This window comes from Zonotrichia leucophrys, chromosome 1, assembly GCF_028769735.1.
Source record: "Zonotrichia leucophrys gambelii isolate GWCS_2022_RI chromosome 1, RI_Zleu_2.0, whole genome shotgun sequence".
Lineage (NCBI taxonomy): Eukaryota > Metazoa > Chordata > Aves > Passeriformes > Passerellidae > Zonotrichia > Zonotrichia leucophrys.
This window is the reverse complement of record NC_088169.1, coordinates 31,720,810-31,742,662: the sequence shown is the minus strand read 5'-3', so window position 1 is coordinate 31,742,662 and position 21,853 is coordinate 31,720,810. Positions and strand designations below refer to the sequence as shown.

Below are 21,853 nucleotides of genomic sequence, written 5' to 3'. Positions count from 1 at the left end.
TTCTTAAACAAAACAAAAACCCAAAGAACTTGTTCAGGGAAGACCGAATGCTAGTTTTTTACTTAGTGTTTCATATTCCATGCTTTTAGTCATCTTATTCTCTTGAGATACAAACACATAAACTGAACCATGAAGAGAAACTTTTTATCTTGAAGTTTTGCTATATCTTTGTTTAAATGGGAATTCTAGGTTGTGGGGTTGTGGTTTGTGCTTTTTTTTTTCTTTGATGATTTTCTTTTCTTCCTTATTTATTGCTCATTTGGTTTGGTGTTTTTCTCTTTTTTTTTAAACCTGGGTTATATAAAAGAGACTTCTTATTTTTCTAGAATCTGTTTGGGTTAAAGGTGTAGTTCTCTATCTTTTTCTTCAGAAGGTTTTGCTTAGCTGATAGTTATGCCACTCTTTTCCCCCAGCCAGACTTGAAAGAGAAGGCATGACTCTTTAATATTAATAATGGAATCATTGTCTTGGGAGCTTGAATGAAAAGCAATTACCCTTTTAGTCAGATTTTACTTCCTTGCTCTCTCATGTAATTAGGTGGCTTCACCAGCTTCCTTCCCCTATGAACAATCACAAAGGTGTAGTTCCAAGTGAAACTCAGTTCAGTTGGGCTGCTGGACATGCAGGCCCTGTGGTGTTCCTGCTTCCCTTGCAGTGCACTCAGTGCTTTTGGGCCCGCAGCACAAACCAGGGGTGTGTTTTCATCTGCTGCCCAAAAAGGGTTTTCTGCATGGACTTGTTGCCCCTGGCTTGCCTGAGCTGATAAGAGGGGAAAATGTGGCTGGGAATGGGCAAGGAAGTAAATTCTTCCCTCCCCTACACCTCAGTGTGAGGAAGAGGCAAGAGGAGGGCGCCCTATTTCTGGGGATGAGATTTTATTTTTATTCTTTAAGCAGCACTGGTGGGTTGTGTAGCTGGTACTCACGTGGACACTCCTTCATTTTCTGGGCTGAGAAAGGAGCACAGTTCCTTCTTTCCTGAATTTCAAACTCTCTCAGTCAAATATAAGTTAAATGTTTTCAGTGGAGGAAAAAACAAAACCAAAAAAAGAAGCTTGTGGTGTTGATGTACTTTGATAGGCCAAAATGAGAAAAAGGCCAGGGCTTTGTTTTCATGTTTTGAATAGCCTTGCTGAGCCAGCAGATGCCTGCATTTTTCATTTCATAACCCACTTAAAGAACAAGTTGGTGATGTGAGGTTTAGAACAATTAAATGATTACTTCCAAAATGGCTTATGCTTTGGCACTGTTTAAACCAGGTGCTCTAGAAGAACTTGAGCTAACATTCTGTCTTTCAAACAGTCTTAATACTACAGGTGAAAACAGCTGCAAGTACGTCATTCAGCATTGGTAACTTGCTGGTTTTGGATAATCTTGTATTTAGAAATGCATCTTATTACTGGGTTTATGGCTCATATATGTGGAGGATGGATAAGGTACTCTAGGGAAACAATGATCTGTCTAGAGGTATTAGTTTTACTTGGTTTAAAACTAGTGCAAAGCCAAACACATGGAAAGAGATGTGTTTATATAATGTAATGGTTCAGCTTCTCTTCAGTCTTTTTGAAGGTCAAGGACTTTTTTTTCTTAAGCAAAGAAAATTACTTAATGACAGTGACGTTCTTTTGAAGGTGGTTAGAAGAGCTGGTGTAATGCAACTGATGAAATATCTCCAAGGTTGCCTCAGCAAAAATGAGTCTTCTGATTATGCAGGAATGTGGGCAGTGAGTTCACAGCAGTGATGCAACTTTCCTGCTGTGTCAGCTTGCTGACTCTTCTGCCCCTTGCACATGAAAGTTCAGTTTCTTTGTTTCAGTCTGGTTTTAATTGTACAGTGTTCTCTTATGTTTCAACTTCACCCTAACAAAGACAGCTGAAAACCAATCCTAAGTAAGAGATTTTTAGCATGATTTAAGTTAGCATGCTCACTGTAAGATGAAGGCAAGCATAAGTAATCATATTTGTGTTGCTCAGTGCAATGGATCAAAAAGTGCTTGTAGTTTTTTAGTCTGTGTGTACACTTTAGTTTTGTTTCAGCAGGACAGTGTTATCCTGTCAACTTTGTTTGCAAAGCTGGAAGTTGGATTTCCAGTAGTTTAGGGCTTGTCTCATTTTAAGCTGAATTCTTACATTTATTTTCCACAGTTTCATTCACCTAATTTCAATAGAGTAAAATCAATATGAATGAGGGCAGCTCAGCTCCTTTGTATAATCTATTGCTCCACTCTTTCTGTTCCTGACTGGATTAGTAGTTTTTCTTTGCCCTTTATCTCTGCTGCCTAGTCAAGATTCCATCTCTGTCCAGTGTAGCTGCACAGTGCCTGTTTATAATGAAGTTTTTCCTCTCTTTGGGGATATGTATTGTAGGTACTGTAATAAGTGTACTGGAAGTCCTAACTGTGTGTGGCTTTAAGAAAGCATTGGAGGAACACATGCATGTTTGCTGGTGGTCTTGCTAATGTAATGAGCTTGTCTGTTATTGGAGAGTCTGTGAATGCTCTTGGTCAGGCTTTCCTGCACTAGAACCAGCAGGGAAAGCTGGAAGAGCTTGTTTGGCAAGGAAGGGCAATTATGCATTTTAGCTGCAGAAGTTCATTGAGCAAAGTAAATGATAAAAGCTTATGAACTCTTATTTCAATAGCTGTAGTACTGTCTTCCTGCATTTGGCTCTGTTTTCCTGGGCAGTGCTGAGGAAGTCTTTCAGATTTCCATGCCTACATTTGTCTGTTACAGAGATTCTGTTGCAGACAGGATCTGTCCTAGGTATGGCAGGTTCACACTATGAAAATCCCTAATGATGAATATATTAATTATGTCAGTACTTGAAGTAAGTTTTTAACCTTCCATGGAAGAGAGAAATGATAAAGAGTTGAAATGTAGTTGCAACTGTTCTGATGTACTTTATTAGGGAGCATTGATATTTTTTGTTATTTGAGAATTGTAGGTTTAAGTCTTGATTTGGAGCATGACAGCTTCTGTTCTGGGGAGTGGTGCACTGATAAACACCTGTAATATTGTTGACTGAAAGAAATGGTGGAACTTCAGAACTTAAAAATAAATCTTGCTAATTGTGAACAAGTATTAGAAACTGTCAACTTCACTGTGTGAGGGGTGAAGGGTGAAACCAAAATGCAAAGCATGCCTGTAAAAGACTAGAGTAAACCCTAGAATGCGAAAACTAGGACTAATGTTAATTTCAGTATCTGTAAATCAGAGTTTGTGTTTAGGTCAACTCTGGTATCCAGATGGCTTCCCCAGGGAATTTCTAGGTTCTGGTTGTTGCAGGCTATTGCATCAGAAAAAGAACTCCATCCAAAACTGTGCTTGTTTCTCGTGTTTTAAAAAGAAATAAACACTCCCTCAGATAAAATAAACCAAACACCTTAAGGTGTTTTTAGTGTTTTTTGGCAGATGTGATGTATTAGCTGAGGGGTTGGTTGGTTTGTTTTTAAAGTGTGTTCCTAGTCTTTAATGCTGTTTCCTTGCTGTAACAGCAAGAGGAACACAGCAGAGGTTTTGGCTTTTTTTCTACGGACTGTGCATCTATCAGTCACAAGATTTTTTTTCCCTTTTCTGACTCAATAGTTTGCAACTGTGTGGGATCTTATAAATAGCAGAGCTACTGGATGTCTTTGTACATCTGACTGAGCAGTGGTAGGTGACAGCTCTTTTATTTCCTAGCTGGTTTATTCTTCCCACTGAAAGAAATTTAATACTTATAGGCAGGATTTGGAATTGTAGCTTTATTTGTTGTTGAACATTTTTGTTTAACATGAGCAACTTAGGTTGTGTTTTGGGTATCAGTTTCTGTTACTGGCCTGATCTGATGCTTTGTTTGTGTGAGTTAGGTTACTGAATTTCTTCTGTTCCCTATGTCCGTCTTAAAAATCTCCAAACACTTACTTGGGATGGTGTGGGAATATTTGATCCTAGCTTTGTACAGAGTGTTGTGTTAGGACAGCTTTTAACTTGTGCCCCAGTGAATATTCAGGAATCTGTCCTTAAGTGGATTCTCCCATGTAATACAGGTGTTCACTGGTTTGTGCAGACAACCTGTACTGAAACCCTTTTGGGAAACAGTAGAGTTCTTAATGTAGCTTCTAGGGCATCAAGGGGAAATATTTTTTCAGTATAAAGTATGTAAATGTTTCTGTGTGCTATTTTAAAGATTTACATGACTGTAATCTTACTTAAATGGCAAAAGGCAGTGAAACTGTGTAGGGAAAATGATGAGCACTTTCTTTTTGATTAGTGATGTCCTGAATCTGGAAGAAATTTATTTCTCTTATTTTCTAAAGAAAAATATTTTGTTTGATATATGAAATATAGTAATCTGTAGTAATAGTGTACATGTTATTGATTACTGCTCTCTTTTAATAAATGTGACTTGTATTTTCCCACTGCAGAATTTTGCCCTACCTTAGGCACAGACCTCTGTGGAAAAATGTCTGCAGCCATTTTTTGAAAACTGCTTGTTTAGGTTTAAGTGAAATACACACACCTAATTCCTGCTGTAATGTAATGCATTGAAATGCTGCTTTAGCAATATCAAAATTCTTTTTATATCTGGCAACAAAAATAGAGGCTGAAATCAAAGTATGTGAATAACAAGGTGGCTTAGGCTTCGTCTCTGAAACAAAGACAAAGGAAAACCAGGGAAGTGACTCCATCTCTGCAGTGCAGTAGCACTTTGTTTTCCAGATCTTCTTGAGCCTCTTATGTTGGGGAAATGTGAGGGGTTTTTTAAGTGCCAAAGCATTATGGCTTGAATGGTCTAAGGTAGTGAGGCTGTGAAATCTGTGTATGATGTCTTCATACAAAAGCAGTTTGAGGTCAAAATTGAAAACCTCATTAGCATTCCAGTCCTTTCAGGTTCCTATATCAAGCCCTCTTAGGGTTGGACCCTAGTAAAGGCTGAATGGGGACCTTAGGAGATCTTGGAGAAGGAGGTTCCTGAAAGAATGTTTAGGTTTCTGAAATGTGTTGGGGGACTGCTTAAAAGCCTTTACAAGAAAAGGTTCCATGGTGTATCTGACAGTGCCATAGGAAATGTGATACATGTTATGTGTCTGAGTGTAGTGGTTCCCTATAAAAAGGAATAAGAATCTCCCAGGAGTGGAGGGGAGCACCTTTTTGATTTTCTTTTCAGCTTTATTATGAAATCCTAGTGGAATATTATTAGAGTTTTAAAAGGAAATTCAAGATCAGTATGGGAATAAGCTTACAGTAATGGAAACCAGTGTTTGAATTCCTTAGGTTTCCAATGATATTCTTACTTGTTAGTTCTTATGAGTTATACCTGTATATATAATGGCATGCAGCCTTAATTTTACTTCTTACTTCACTGAGGCTCAAATACTTGAAGCTTGCTCTGTCACTTCTTAGTAAATAAAAGTGTAGTGGAAAATATAGAGGATTTTTTGGTTGGTTGATTGGTTTGTTTGCTTGTTTTTTTTGTTTTTGGTCAGAAACCATTGACCATTTTTTCAGAAACTAAACAATGAAAGACAACTTTGGAAAGGCTTTTGCATTGATGCCGATGTTGTGACAGCTGGGTGATCATTATCATTATTATTATTATTAATTAATATTATTATTATTCCTAAACTGTTCTTGCTGGTGGGTGTGAAAACTTAATGTCTGTCAAATAGCCTTTTCAGTGTTTGAGGTGGTTTTTTTTTCCCCTAAAGAACTTTTCCTCTTGAAAGTCTGGTTGAAGTGAGTTGATTTAACAGCAAATAAAACCTTACCCTCTCAAAGCCTGTACCCTGGAGAACATGAGATAGCACATGAGATATGACATCTTCTTTGCCTGTAGCAAAAACCCGTGTGTTTTATGTTTGGACATAACTTTCTGCTGTGCTGCCTTGTGAAAAGTCAGCCTTGGTAATTTCCATGTGAAATCTGAGCTGTGTAAAGGCCTGGTGCTTTGGCATCTGAGCATCCACATGGTTGAGATCCTGTAGTAAGGGGAGCAGTGCAGCCTTGCAGGAAGCAGTAGCAGAGCACGTGTTTGGTGCTTTACATCTGCTTCAGGCTTGGGGATGACTCAGTCTCCTCCATTAACTCCTAGAGGAAGAGAAGGCAAGCAAAGCTTCATGAACGTGATACTCAGCAATCAATGCAAAAACAAGTTTAAGGGCCTGTGTGTAGGCCTGGATGTAATGTAGTTAGCCTGACATTAGGGCTTTAATTCTAGGTATGGAAGTGAGTGGCATTTTTATTTTAGCTGTTAGCCCTGATATATAGCCAATTAAACTGCTTATTAAAATGCACTTTAATTGCTGAAACATCACATCATCTTAGGGTGAGAATGGCCAAAATGTGTGTTTTCTCTTGGGGGAGGTGAGGATTACATTAGAGAGCTTGCATTAACTATAATGAGAGATACATTTCTTTTGACAAATGTATTGCAAATGAGCACATGAGGAAGTGTTCCTAGGTGTATTTTAGGTGTGTTTTTTCTTCTCTTGACTAAAAGTATCTCTGGCAATACAGGTGCTGAACTGTGAGGTTCTTTGTTGTGCAGCTTTTTATTTGGTTTGTCCAGTCTACCCAGAAGAAAAGATAAGATCTTAAAAATACAAATAATCCATCTTGGCCTTTAAAGAAATGACATACTTTGTTGCTTAATTGTGCTGTTGTCACATGTAGACAGTTTTTGGTAACTTGCATATTCCCAATATATCAACATTCACTTGCAGAAGAATCCAGCCCTTTCCTTTTTGCAAAGAGAACTGCAACTTAGACTTGCTGGATTTTGGAATCTGTAGCTGACTAATGAAATACTTGGTTTTCTTTATTAAGATTCAACTTCTGGATTTATAAATTGGCACAACTGAAGCTCTGGTAGTTTAGAATTTGCTGATATGTTGAAAGTCCTGAAGCTGGAAGAAATTTATTTCTCTTATTTTCTGGATATAGTTTTGGGTATTTGGTGAGTCAACCTTTGGCTGATTTATCCTGAGTGGGTGCTAATAAATGGGACAGTGAAATTGTAAAACAACAGTTTTCTGTCCAGTTATCTAAGAGGCAATTAAATGAAATATTAACAGCTTGTTGAATAAATGGGTTTGGAAATTGCAAGTTGTGATAAAAGTAGCATCAGACCAGTTTTGATCTCCATATGGAAGCTCTAAGTGTGAAGCATGGAGTAAATCAGTCTCCTTTCTTACAATTGTACTGTGAGTGTGATTAGGTAAAATGCCTGTACAAAACCTTCTTTGACTTTCTTTAGGCCTCAGAGAGGTAATACTAAGGCAAGTGGTACAAATGATTGCTTGCCAGCTTCATTGGTATTTTTTATTATATGCTTTAAAGTCTGGCTTGGGGCTGAACTCTGTTCATCTGTGAGACTTCTTTTCTTGAAAGATAATAAAATTTTTTGTCTGATGGCAAGGCAGAGGTAACTGTTAATGTGAGTTATTTGCTGAATAAAAACACAGCAGTTTTTTTGTTTGCTAAAGGGTGTTTGAAGGAACAGATAAGTAGTAGGATATCCCCTGGCTGTGAATTTGTGCTTTATTTTTACACTTCGATTGTGGTGGCTGCTTTTCTATCAATGACACCTGTGAATTGAAGGGCCAGACAACTTCTCTTTTGGAGGACCAAAGGCAAACAGTCTAGTTACATTCTTCCAAGAAGTTACATCAAATTGCACAGCTAAACTTTCAATGCTGAGGTTGCAAGAACTGAATGTGTTTTATTGTTCCACCTCCCTTCAAGCAGACCACACGTGTGAAGGTTTTTTCCTTCCCTTCCTGCTGAGTGGAATAAGGTAACAGTGCATAATCGTTTGTTAAACGTGGAGCATTTTTTCCTGCATTGTGTATGTTTTAGGATTGATTTTGCATTTTGAAATTTTTATTTTTTTATTCAAATGGCTTCTACTTATGTAAACTTAATGTTTGAACTATTGATAACCCTGCTTTCCTTCTTCATTTCAGTGCAAAAGATGATATTGATATTGATGCCCTTGCTGCTGAGATAGAAGGTGCTGGAGCTGCAAAGGATCAAGAGCCTCAAAAATCCAAAGGCAAAAAGAAAAAAGAGAAGAAGAAACAAGATTTTGAGTAAGTTAGGGTTTTTTTCCACTTGCCTGATCTTACTCCATTGTCCAAAAACTCAGTTACTTAAGTGCCCTAACTTCTTTCTTATTTTAGTGAAGATGATATCCTGAAGGAGCTGGAGGAACTGTCAATAGAGGCGCAAGGAGGGAAAGTTGACAGGGAACAGCCTTCTACAGGAAAGGTGAACACTGAGAGGGAGGTGGGCTTTTTAATAGGAAATAATTAAAATATGAGATACTTCTGTCCCAGAGAACTTCTAGTGTAGTAGAAATCCTATGTGAAATGTGTGGCTAGCATGGTCTTTTAATTATATTTGATCATATTTTCATAGTAAAAAGTCAGTCACAAAAAAAATGTAGTCGTGCTGACAACTATTGAAATCCAATCAGAATAAATCTTCCTTGTGGGCTGAAGTATGGTACACTCAGCAGGAGTAGTTATTGCTTTCTAACTTTGTGCTCAATAAGAGAGGTTTTTCTTGATGAATCTCAATGCTTAGTTCATGATGGCAGGTAATTTTCATGGCTGATTATTGAATTGTTTAATTACCAGGTTGAAAATGACCATGAAGAAAGCATATCAAAGCAAGATAAAAAAAGAAAAGGAAAGAATAAAAAAGCCAATCTGGAAAATGACTATGACAGTGAGGAAGTGGAAGATAAAGATAAAAAATCCAAAAAAACTCAGAAAGCAAAACAAGACATGCTTTCTGGCAGTGATGATGATGATCATGAGACACAACTTAAGAAAAGCAAAGGGAAAACTCAAAAGTCAAATAAAAAGCACGATTTGTCAGAAGAAGATGAAACTAACATTAGGAAAAGCAAAGAGCGTGGGGGAGGAGTGTCTGCAGGCGAGAGCGGTGATGAATCAGATGAGGTTTCCCAGTCTAGGAAAGGACAAAAGAAAAACCAAAAGCCAAAGTCTGCTCCTGCTGCAGAGAGTGGGGATGATGAAGAAGAACCTTCATTCAAAGTAAAAACAGTGGCTCAGAAAAAGGCAGAAAAAAAAGAACGTGAAAGAAAAAAACGTGAAGAAGAAAAAGCCAAATTGAGGAAGCAGAAGGAGAAGGAGGAATTAGAAGGTGGTAAAGAACCAGCAAAGCCAAAGGAATCGCTAAAAAAGGCTGAAGAGAAGGCTTCTCCTGAAGTTACAGGGGAGAAAGGAGAGACTGCTGCAGGAACAGAAGGTTTGTAATGTGGTTTCTTAAACTTTAAATTAAATACTGTAGTTTCCATAAGGCCAGAGAGATGTCAGGCAGTGAGGTTAGTGTGTTGGTTTATTTTGAATTGTGAATATTAGAAATTTGGTAGCCTTGTCTGCCTCTGTGTTGGCTCACAGCTGGCTGTGTTTTCTGGCCTGTAGTTCGTTCAGGTATGTGAGAAAACAAGCCAAATGGTGAATTCTCATTACAGTATATGATTACAGTTCTCTATTGCAAGAGTACTTTTTCACTTCCCTGTTATTCTGATACTTTAAGACTTCAGGCCATGACATAAGAGAGTTTAATTGTTTTCATTATGAAATGTTTATGCAGTAGCCAGTGAAAATATTCCTCATTTGATGTTATTTATCATATTTGAAACATAAATTGTACTTAGAGTATCTTTGAAATTTCTGGGGTCTTTGAAAATATGCCTCTTCTTTCTGTAGCTGATGACAATGAGGGGGACAAAAAGAAAAAAGACAAGAAAAAAAAGAAAGGTGAGAAAGAAGAAAAAGAGAAAGAGAAGAAGAAGGGTCCCAGTAAAGCCACAGTGAAAGCCATGCAAGAGGCCTTGGCTAAAATGAAAGAGGAGGAGGAAAGGGCCAAAAGAGAGGAGGAAGAGCGCATAAGACGACTGGAAGAACTTGAAGCAAAGCGCAAAGAGGAGGTACTGTATCTCTCACTCCAGTGATAAAATAAGGGAGTAACTTTAATCTCTCTGCTTGCTGGTGCAGTTAGTGAATTAATCCTTAATATGTTCTTGTGAACAGAATGTGCTTGGGCAGTTTTTGTGTAAAGCATGCTTTAGGGTTTCTGCATGTTTATTTCTCTTTTTCTAGGAACGATTAGAGCAAGAGAGGAAAGAAAGAAAGAAACAGAAGGAAAAAGAGAGGAAGGAGCGTTTGAAGAAAGAGGGAAAGCTTTTAACAAAAGCCCAGCGAGAAGCCAGAGCCAGAGCAGAGGCTACTCTTAAACTACTCCAAGCTCAGGGTAAGCAGTAGACCTTAATAATTATTAAAACCCAGCTGAACCAAAAACCCCAACCAAACTTTATATCCATTATGGCTCTGTGTTTATTTTTTTTCTGTCTGGAGCTAGGAGGGCAAGTACTGAGTGATTCCATGTAAAGCTGCTCTGTTGTCGAGAAAGGCAGTGTGTGCCCTCCCTTCCCCTTTATTTCTTAAGCAGATTTAAGTGCCTGTATTTTTGTCTTACACTTTAGATATCCAGCTTTTTAATACAGTCTACTTGCAGTTTAAAGATGTTACTTTTGGAACTTAGGAAAAAGTACTTAAAGAAGTGGTGCAGTCTAAAGGCCAGGAAAAGCACATGGGCTGGGCTGAAGGTCTTGTTAGACCAGTGATCTGCATCTTGAATTAATTCACCTGCTTAGTTAGGCAAGTGCACTGTTGTGCTTCAAGAACCATGGGGAAATCCACGGAGAAGATTTGTTTTTCTCTGGGGTTTGCCAGGAGTATGTAAGAGCTTTCCTGCTTTTCTGTGAAATATAATCTGTCTCCATTAGAATGAAGTAAAATTGTCCAATATGTTGTAAGTAAAATGTCCTAAATTGTTCTTGGTAACTGGTTTGTGGCTAAAAAAAGAAAGTAATTTGTGGGAGCTGAGTGTATTTGTAGAGTGCAGTATCTGACACTTTACTGGTAGGTGGATGTATAAATGTAGGAATCTTCATACCTTCTAAAATGTTTGGAGCTCTTAAACATATATGAAGGTTATTTCTCCTTGGTTGTTGCTGTAGCTAGTAGTATCTTTCTGTTTGTGCCCCTACCACAGCATTTTTGTCAGATTTGCAATATTAAAAAAAAAACTGAAAAAAAATTGAATGTGCAGCAGTAAATCAGTTTTTAATTTGTCTTCGCACCAAACTTCTGGTTTTGATGGAATCCCTTCATATATTACAGCACCCACTTCCTGGTGAGGCAAAGATGAAGCTGGTGAATTGAACCTGGCATTATTTTAATACCTGAAACCATCAGTATTGTACAATTAAAAAACCCTTAAAACCAAAAAACAAATCAAAACCCAAAAGTCTGAACAAACAAAACAAATTGAGAAACACAAACCTTCCCTAAGAGCAAAAGGGAAAATGTTATCTGCTGAATAACCTTAAGCATTTAAGAAGAGTTCTGCCTGTGAACTGCTCCAAATTGTCTGAAACTAGGACTGTTGGCAGACAGGTTTTAAGTGAATTTTTACATAGCAGACCTTAAATTGTTAATCGTGACATTTGTGTTCATGGCATTTTATGCAGGTTTGTGATAACGTCAAACCTACAGCCGTAGAATCTGATTGCTTCGTTTATTTTTTGTTTCATTGCCATTGCCTTCCTCCAGTTATCCGACTTCTTTTTGAGAGCACTCAGGAGTATCTGAAGAACTATACTTCTTTCAAGTTTTCTAGCTTTTGAATTCAAACTTTTAAAAATGATAAAATATGCATTGAACCTGCTTTCTACTCTTTCTTCCTCCATCTTCCAGTTTTTGAAAACATGTTCGTATTTAAACTAAAGTTTATGTTTATTAATTATCTGGATTTTCTTTTTAACAGGTTTTTCTTTGTTTTGCAGGTGTTGAAGTGCCATCGAAAGACTCTGTGCCAAAGAAGAGGCCAATATATGAAGACAAAAAGAGAAAGAAGCAGCAGCAGCAGCCAGAAAATAAAGAAGGTGTAGTTTGCTTATAGGGATACCTAATTGATCAGTCACATTTCTGGAATTATTTCTAAAATAAATCAGCTGATCTTAAGCCAATTTCATTTTGGGGTTTAGATTTTCTAAATGTTGGGGATGTACAGGTTGTAAAGGCCTTTTACAAATGTGATGTTGAGTGCTTTGTGTGCATATGTACATCAAATGCAAAGTAGTTTAAATAATAGTGTCTTATAATTAAGTCTGAGTTTGTCCCAGGATGAAAATATATCGATCCTAGTTTTAGTACTTTTAAATTGGAGACAGTTTGTTCATTTGCTTTCTGGTATATAAAACCAGTTTTCAGCTCCTGGGTGCAAGTTGTTCAGAGCAGTTCAAAGAGCTTGCATTTTTGAAACCTTGGAATTCATTGCACTGGTAGATGTAAGTTGAACGTGTCAGTTTTTTACTTTTGTGGTTTGTTACTTTTCTCCAGGGGATTACTGTGGCTTTTCTCAAGCCTAACCCTTAGTTTAAAAATTTCAGGTGTATTTCTTACTTAGCTGTTTTTTCTTTTTTTTTTTTTTTTTTTTTTTTTTTTTACATTAGTTACATGCCTGCTTATTATTTATGGAGTGTTTGTAAAGAATTGAAAATGGTGCTTATCTGAATCATATCATTAATTCATTATTTTTTCTTTTTTTTTTTTTTTTTTTTTAGTTTTCATTTTTAATGGAACAGTAGGGGAGGTGTGGGTAGTTCACTAGTATTACTTAGTTTTCTCTTGTCTTTTAAAGAAAATGAGGAGTTTTTAATGTCAATAGCTGACCTATCTTATAAATGTGTTCAACTGCTTAGAAGGCCAAGTGTTTCCCAAATAAGCTGGAGTGAAGCTGTCTGAATATCAGTTAATTTGCACTCTGAAAGGATGTAGCAACCAACTTCCTGTCTTGCAGTTGCAGAAAGTGTGGAGGTAACTTCCCCAGCTGAAGATGCCGTAGAACTGGAAACACCAGTGAAAGAAGAGGCTCCTCTTCCTGTAGATCCAGGTTGGTGGTGATGCTAATAAATTCCAAACATTTAAGCTTGTGTGTCAGTGCTGCATGATAGTTATTGGACCTTGCTGGATAGGGCTGAATGGCCATCTTTTCTTGAGGCAGTTGCCTTTTTTTTTTTCCCTTTCTTATGGGAGGAATTGATGAAATTTTATGGAGTAAAAGGCATGAAGCTTCAAAACAAGTGTGGTAAAGGTTCCTTATTCTGGGTGAACTCCAGTGTTCAGCTCCAGTGTTCAATTGGCTTGATCAGTTACCTCAAATGAGCACATTCAGTGCCTTATTCATTCCCTTGACTTGTCACTTGCTTTTACAAGTCTGCTTTGTCGACAGTTAGGTGAAGGTAGGGAGGAAATATGCTGCTTCTAGAATTGCTAGTGCAATATTCACAGTGATTGTATTCTTTATGCCACACGTTTTGCTTTCACAGGTGCTGAATGAAGAGATTATGTGTTAGCTTGTGAAACTGAGTTATCAGCAAGTTTGCTGATCAGACTGTTGCCCTCATCTTTGCCCATACACAGTACTTGCTTGGTCAAAATCACATTGTACTGGACTTCTTTCTCTGCAAGGAGACTGTTTCAATTTTTACCCTTCTTAAGTCAGGCAAATACTGACAAAATGTGCAGCTTTTGAAAACAAAGCTGAATGTGTCCTGTGATTCTAGCTTGACCTAAAAAAAACCCACCACGTTACAAGATGGTCATTCATGATTGCCATTCTATTGCCTTAAGAGAAGGGCTCACTGGCAGAACATTAGTTCCTAGCTAATATTCTAGCAGTGTGGAGCTTAGTCTTCATTTCAGAGAGCTGAAATTTATGGCACATGTGCTGCAGCAAACATATGTTGTATAATGCCTCTTTTTGAGAGAGTTGTATGTTTGCATTTTTCCATTCATGTCTTACTAAGACCTGCAGTCTTTTCATAAATCTAACCAAATTCCTCCTGAATTAATATGTTTAATGCTTCTGGAATCCATGATGTATTTATATTAAGGCACCTGGTGTCCTTTATATAGACAATTTGTATATTCTAACTAGGTAAAATTCTACTGTGACTTATATTCTTATTTCTCTGCTACTTTGTTACACATGGTGCCTGTTAATTGGGCAACTCCTTGCAAGGATCATGATTGTGGTACAGGTTTGTGTGGCAGGCATTATGCAGACATTGGCATGATATGCAGACAGGAACTAGATGAGTAGGTCTTCTGTCTCTTCCACAAAAGTTTGTTTAGGCAAAGATGCTAGCACTACATGATTTTTGTGGAGAGAATTGGAGATTATTTTTTAAGTATGCAGCATCTTCTTATGGAGTGTGGAGATACTTCAAGAGAATTATGGTAAGAGCAAACTTGTGAGTTGCAGTTGTTAGTATGTCAAAAGAAGGAGCATCTAAAAATGTTATGTCTTGCTGGACTGACTTTTTTAACTTCAGTATTGGGTTTCTTGGTTTCAGAAGAAAAGGAGGAAGAAGATGACACAGAAGATGGAGGTCTGGATGACTGGGAAGCTATGGTTAGTGATGAAGATGCAGAGAAAGGTGGGCATGTAAATACCAGATGTATGTTTTTTCTGGTTAAGTTTTCTCTTTCTATAGAAAACAATATTTTACTTAGATTTTTCCTCTGCTCTGTTAGATAAATTGTGAGGTAAGTATGATGATAAATACATAGAAGAACCTCTTCTCAAGAGCAGAGCTTTCAGAAGCCATGGAAATACTGCTTAAGACAACCCTTTGGAAATACTCTTCTGTGGAGTTACTATCTAAAATAAATGGGTTGTAATTTTTTTGTCCTTTGTTATGGGAGTAAAAATCCTCTTCTCTAATATGTGCTTAAACCATCTCTGTGAGCTTAGGGAAACCTTTTACCTGCTATTGTATTTCTCTAGTAACAATTTCAAAGCTGTAGTATTTTTATTACGTGGATCTGGCAGCATCTAAGACAGTACCCCTGCGAGAAGTTTTCAAAGAAGTGAGGAAATAAAATGGTGTGAAGGTTAAGTGTGCATGTTATGGTAAATTCTTTACAAGGAGAGGCTGAAAGAATTGGGATTGTTCAGCCTGGAATAGAATAGACCTAACTGTAGCCTTCCAGTACCTAAAGGGAGCCTACAGGAAAAATGGAGAGAGACTATTTACAAGAGCATGTAGTGACAAGACAAGCAGAAATTGATTCAAACTGAGAGTAGGTTTAGTTGAGAAAGAGCTTCTTTACTGTGAGGGTGGTGAGATGCTGGAAGAGGTTACCCAGAGAAGCTGTGGATCCCCCTCCCTGGAAGTGTTCAAGGCCAGGTTGGAGGGGGCTTTGAGCAACCTGCTGTAGTGGAAGGTGTCCTGCCCTTGGCTGGGAGGCTGTAACTAGGTGGTCTTTGAAGTCCCATTCACCCCAAACTATTCTGTGATTCTATGATATGCTTCTTTGAGAGGCAGGTTTAGAGGAAAGGAAGGAATTGCCAGAACATAAATATTCCTGTGCATGTGTGCCAAAGGCCATATTCTGTTTGTGCTCAACAGCAATGTGTATGGGAAACTTGGGGCTGTGCTGCAGTGCAGGGATAACTTCCTTCCAGTGGTGGAGGAAAGTGTATTTCTGTGAGCTGTCCTGAGCAGGAGTTGGTTACTGGACTTGGTGCTTCCTTAGTGTCTTAATTGCTTCTTAAAGACTATTTATTCATCAAGTCCTTGTTACTTGCCTATACTTCTGACACCTGTGGTTTCAAGTGTAACACTTGACATACAGATACATACTCCAGAATGGATTTAATTCCAGCACAGATGTGTTCCTCTGGTGCTTTTAAATTCTAAGGGCTGCTAGCCTTCTTGAGTGTTTTAGTCTGTCACCACTGTCCTGGAGAGGACATAGCACTTCTTACTGCTTGGCTTTGAAGGCTCTGCTGATGGGATACAGAAAAAGAGCCTTCCTGGGAGTTAGATTTGGTGTTTTACTAAGCTGATGGACTATGAGTGTAGCAAGGAAATGTTACTAATCTCTAGGAGCAGTGAGCCTGCCAGCAGTGTTGTAAGGAGGACAGTCCATGATTTTAAAGTGATCATCAGCTTGCCTTTTATGATTTTACAGGTGATTATAAATGGGAAACTTTCAAAGAAAGAAAATTACTTATTGATAATTCTTTTGTTTGTTTATTGAAGAATTTCTATGAAAAATGCTCAGCTTCTCTGAACCATCTAAGAAAACCTGAAGATGAGATTTTTTTAAAATAGGCATAAAAGAGACCATTTGTTCTGATTATTATGTCTGCTTAAATGTGCCTTCCTGATCAGTAGTGTACAGAATCCATCTAGTAATGATTTGGAGTATTTTGGCTTTATTAAAAAGATGTTGGTGCATTATTCCTTTATGAAGGGCACATGACTTTAAAGAATGTCTGAATGTTTGCAAATAATGTTAAACATAAGTGTGCTGATAATATCATTCTTCACTCCATCCTAAATTTGCTTTCTTTCTGGATTTGAAACACAAACCAACAACTCTGAACATGAAGCACTTTTTTTTCCTCTTTTTTTTTTTACATTGGAAGTTGGAAAATTATCTTGACAAGCACTTATTGTAGAGCCAACTCTCAGTGCTCATTCTTCTCTTATAGTCTCTTGCTTTTTGGTGCCATCTTCCCCCAGAAGTGTGAACTTTAATAGAGAATTTTTACTTTACTCGTTCTTTTTTTTAAACAGAGAGCAAACCTGTCCATATTGAAGTCAAAGAACAAAATGAAGTGGATGATGAAGAGGAGGAGGAAGAGGAAGAGGAGGAAGAGGAAGAAGAGAGTGAAGAATCTGAAGACAGTGAAGGCAGTGAAGATGAGGATGAAAAGATTTCAGATGAGAGAGAGCCAGACTCCCAAGCTATTGGAAAACAATCTATGGAAAAGAAGCCCAGCAAGGAAATCAGCTCTGATTCTGAGTATGACTCTGACGATGACCGCACGAAGGAGGAGCGTGCTTATGACAAAGCTAAACGGAGAATTGAGGTATGAAGATACACTTGGATTCTTGTGTTGTACAACAAACAGATTGATTTTAAGCTTATTTTGTCAAATTTGTCAAAATGGTGGTTGTGCAGGGCTAATATTTAGGCAGGTTCAGAAATTGTATTAATTAAGAAAAAAAACCTTGGTTTTGTGTGAAGATAAAGTATTTGTTTTTAGGTAACTTGACCACAAAGGTGGCAGTTTAAGTGTTGTTCCCCTCCACCTCTATATCCCTCCTGGAAAAAGAGGCTTTTGTTTTTTACAGATAGGTATTTTCAAGTTCTAAAAGATGTGTCTAAAGTGTTCAGTGCTTTCATGGCTGCTGATGTTCTTGGTTTCCTCACCCAAGGTGCTTGTTCAGAATGCTTTTCAGCAAAGCTACTGTTAGTGCTTATAACAACTCTGCCTGCTAGACTGTTAGAAGAACCTACCAAACAAAAATGTAACTGTTAATTTAAAATTTTTGATTTACCAAAAGAGGGATGACAGACCTTAAATTGCCTTGAAAATATGAGTCCAACAACTAACTCTGTGTTTGTGTGTATGTAATCAGGTCAAGAGGTGAACTGTGGTTTTTGGTTTATACTTACCAATTTGTATGTGTCTTTTACATAGAAACGACGAGCTGAAAACAGCAAAAATATGAACACTGAAAAGCTCAGAGCACCAGTTATCTGTGTCCTGGGGCATGTAGACACAGGCAAGACCAAAATTTTAGATAAGGTAAGGTGTGGAGTGTGGAAGCACTGCCTGTGCCTCTTGTTTAAGCATTTATTTTTTCGCTTGAAGACAGAGGGAATTAGAGTGTGCTCAAAAGTTTCTGGTCTTTTTTGTCTTTAGCTCCGCCACACTAACGTGCAGGACGGTGAAGCTGGTGGTATCACTCAGCAGATTGGTGCAACTAATGTTCCTCTTGAAGCTATTAATGAACAAACTAAGATGGTGAAAAATGTAAGTTATAGCACTTCAACAACTGCACCTTAACAAATGTGAAATGTAGAGTAATAAAGGCCTTGTGAGATTTCCTGGCATGGACAGATACTTCCCCCTGCTCTAATTTTGTGGTCTAGTGTTTTTTAATTCCTGTCATCCCCCCAGCAGAGGGGAGGCTGTCTCATTTTTCATACATTGGATTTCAGTTAATGCATTGCTGTTTCTTCAGAAAAATATGAAGGTACTGTTCACTCTGTTCTGGACAGTGCACATATGTACGCAGACTGCTTACTTGTCAGTATTTTGATTGTAAATTGAGACTCTTGAAACCTCTTGAGTATATTTTGTGTTGAAAACTTACCTTTTGCTGTGTGTACTGAAATTTGGCCAGTTTCTGGGTGATGAATTTTATCATGTTACAGACATAGTAACTGTTCTGTATCATTTGTTTTGGATACTATATCCTATTTTGCTTGCAGAAGCAACTGGCTGTAAAGCCTTGGTGTAGTGGTGGTTTTTTCTAAGATTTAACTCAACTCAGTAAGCCTGTAAACTTGAGAGAGGAGAAAATAATCAAGCCAAGGATGGTACATCTCACTACCCTGAAATGGCTTTTCTTCTGTAGGCTGCCTTGTCTTACAGATTTTAGCTTAGCTTGTGGCCAGTTGGCACCTGAGGGAATGTGCTGCATCATTTTTTTTAATGTTGAAATGATTGTTGACTGATTTGGTTTATAGAGGGTGCCAGCCTTAAAATATGTATCTGGATTTTTGAAGTGCAGACTGTCAGTAATGTTGCCAGCTCTTTTTTTGTTTGTTTTCTTCTTGTGTAATCTCTACAAGATGGCTAATATTTTGAAATGTTAGTTTGACAGAGAGAACATAAAAATTCCAGGCATGCTGATAATTGACACTCCCGGACATGAGTCTTTCAGGTAAGGTTTTCTCACAATGTACTTCTCAGAACTGATGGCAAAAGCATCTGGAGATATTCTTAGCCAAGTGTGGTCTTTGCTTAATCCATTGTTTTAGTTCTCGCTTGAAAAAAAGTCCGACAAAACCAACTTAAAGTAGAGGAATTAAGTGGATTTGCTTCATTTGCAGGTGCTTTTTATATCTGGTTAATTGCTGGCCTTTTATAGCTGATTAATTTTCTGTCTTCGTGCCAATTGAGCCATGAATATCTGAAAAAGCATGTAAATAAATAGTTAGTGTAAGAGGAAAGATGGAAGCAGGAAGCTAGCTGGAGGAAAAAAGGTGAGGATTTCAGGTGACCTAAGTACTCAAAAAATTAAAACTTTTTTCCTAGTCTCTCATTCATAGTGTCCCAGTTAAGGTAACTGAGTTTGTAAGACTGGAAGTTACTAATTACCCAAGTCATCAGAGTCTTAGCAGAGATCAAATGCATTCTAGGAACACCAGTGGCACACAGGCAAGCCACTAAATCAGCTTTTAAGGGTAAAACATGACAAGCACAACTGAACTCACTGAGGTGAGATCTTGGATGAAATCTCAAAACAGAAGGATTAAGACTTTGATGTGACATTTTTCAGTAAAAACCTCTGTAAGCATAGAAATGCTGTGTTGTGGAGCACTTGGTAATGTTCAGATCAGTGCCTTGGCATGGTGCCTCTTACAGCTTCTAGCCAGGTTTTGTTTGCCAACAAAGATGTGATGATAGTCTCTTTACCTTGTATTGTATAAAATGGTGATAGTCTTAGTGTTTATGCAGTAAATAAAAAAAGTTTTGTTCAGTTTTTACACTCCTGCATTTCACTTCAGCTGTCTCAATTGTTGCTCAGAAAATGATCAGAACATATCTTGCATTGTAAAAATATACAATAATATGAAAACTTTTAGGATAATAATAATTTCTTAGTGTAATAATTTCTTACATTCATTGATGTATTTTGTTAAATGAAAATTACAAAGTGTCATTTGAATGGTTTACATTTTTGAGGGGAAATAACTGATGAACTTTAGCTTTTTGTTTGTCAGTGTAAGTTTGACATTGTACTTGTGTTTTTATAAAGGTTCTGTTGCTAAATAACTGATTTTTTTTCCTGTCTTTTAATGTCACAGCAATCTAAGAAATAGAGGAAGCTCACTTTGTGATATTGCTATACTTGTAGTTGACATCATGCATGGTTTGGAACCACAGACAATTGAATCAATAAATCTGTTGAAATCAAAGAAATGCCCCTTTATAGTAGCTCTCAACAAGGTAGGATAGATGTTTTATCCTAATAGTATACTTCTCCACTCTAATAGTGCATTTGGCATTTGACAATTGTCTTTTTTCTTCCTTGAACTGCAATTTTTTTGGTGTAAAATCTGAAGGGGTGGTTCTTGGGTCCTGTTGTTGCATTTTTGTGTCCTTGATATCACAGTGGCTCCACGGGAGCTTTGCAGAACAATCAGTTCTTGGAGTCCTGACTGGTAAATTTTGTTGCCTTATGTAACTTCTCTATATGATTCACCCTTCTGGAAGTTGTACTTCAATTGTGGGGTTTTTTCCTTGTGCCTACTTACATAGATTTGTGTCCATTTTCTGATAAAATTCCAACACATGCTTCACCTTGACAAGTCATACTTTATTTTAGCCACTGATACTGGTCAGTTTGACTTGAAGACAAACTGACTTTAGGCCATGGAGCAGTAATGTTGATCACTGGTGGGAAGTGTTTTGGCCTTTGCAATATTAGATGGAAAATTTACCAGTTCTTTTCTGCCCTGTTTTTAAAATCCTCTGCATGAGAAATTATGCTGCCTTTTTGTGATGACTCAGTGAATTATTTTATATATATGGAAATCACTCATGTCCAATGACTTTGGAAGCCATCTGATATGTTGAGGGAGAGCTGTCAGAAGGCTATTTGTGTGCAGTGTAAAAATTGCAATATATTTCAAAAATGAAAGGAGCTTTAAGATGGAAGGTGGTTGCAACTGAGGAGGGCATTATCTCATTGCCAAAACCAGCTACTTTTTGAAAGAATACAAACAGCCTCTTGGATGGAGAGGTGTCCAGGCCTTGTGGCAGAGTTGTAGGGAGTTCTCTCTTGGTCACATCTGAAGACCCAGCTGTTTTTCGTTGCCATCAAAGGCCTACAGTGAGCCTGAAATTCAATAGCTATGAGCTCTTGCATTTTAAGTTATAGTTGTATTATTTGACCAGGTTATAATCAGTTTTCTTAAGATGTAGTTTTGATTTCTACAGCAAAGATATTTTTGGGCTAAGTCTGTCGTGCTTTGGCAGCTATGGTGGGGAAGTGTTTCCGAAATACAGTTGTGTCTTTTGAACAACCCCTCTCTGGTCCCTTCTCTGTAGCAACATGGGACAGGGTCCATATTTACCAGCAAATTTTAGGAGTTCTTTATAAAACCACTGTAGTCTCTTTTCAGGAAAAATCATGAACCACTCCATGATTTTGGGTTTTTTTTGTGTGTATGTGAATCTGTAAACAGGTCTCTTCTAATGTTTTATTTTAACCTTGATGTAATTTATGCACATAAACTTTTTTCATATGAAAGAGATTACTATAGCTTGAATTTTTAAAATCTGAAGTATCATTGCTATCCTGCTATCCTGCCTGACATAAACAGAGCTAAATATAGCAGCCAAAGCAAATAAAAACACTTAATTTGATTATTGGAGCAGATAGATGGCTGGTTAAGTTGGTTGATAAAGTATTTCTCACTGATGATGTGGCATAAGCATAAAGACACCCTTTAGTAAGCTGCATAAGATGACATACTGTTGTGTTTTCAAGATTGATAGGTTATATGACTGGAAAAAAAGTCCAGATACAGATGTAGCTGTTACCTTAAAGAAGCAGAAAAAGAATACAAAAGATGAATTTGAAGAACGTGCAAAAGCTATCATAGTGGAATTTGCAAAACAGGTAGGTTGGAATATTCAATGTTCTTTGCTTAAAAGTCCTAGTGAAGAGGTGT

General features: G+C 37.6%; 1 protein-coding gene across 1 annotated transcript in view; it reads left to right on the top strand.

The window, feature by feature from the left end:
* The window catches only part of EIF5B (eukaryotic translation initiation factor 5B), a 34,864-nt gene that overhangs the window by 4,929 nt on the left and 8,082 nt on the right, over nucleotides 1-21,853 (top strand). Inside the window, exons 2-15 of the mRNA XM_064710799.1 lie at nucleotides 7,946-8,071; nucleotides 8,162-8,249; nucleotides 8,621-9,257; nucleotides 9,722-9,942; nucleotides 10,115-10,265; nucleotides 11,863-11,961; nucleotides 12,879-12,971; nucleotides 14,437-14,520; nucleotides 16,672-16,967; nucleotides 17,583-17,690; nucleotides 17,808-17,918; nucleotides 18,767-18,834; nucleotides 19,982-20,123; nucleotides 21,670-21,801. Of these exons, the coding sequence (XP_064566869.1) occupies nucleotides 7,946-8,071; nucleotides 8,162-8,249; nucleotides 8,621-9,257; nucleotides 9,722-9,942; nucleotides 10,115-10,265; nucleotides 11,863-11,961; nucleotides 12,879-12,971; nucleotides 14,437-14,520; nucleotides 16,672-16,967; nucleotides 17,583-17,690; nucleotides 17,808-17,918; nucleotides 18,767-18,834; nucleotides 19,982-20,123; nucleotides 21,670-21,801 (2,356 nt within the window). The remainder of the gene's footprint in view (nucleotides 1-7,945; nucleotides 8,072-8,161; nucleotides 8,250-8,620; nucleotides 9,258-9,721; nucleotides 9,943-10,114; nucleotides 10,266-11,862; nucleotides 11,962-12,878; nucleotides 12,972-14,436; nucleotides 14,521-16,671; nucleotides 16,968-17,582; nucleotides 17,691-17,807; nucleotides 17,919-18,766; nucleotides 18,835-19,981; nucleotides 20,124-21,669; nucleotides 21,802-21,853) is intronic.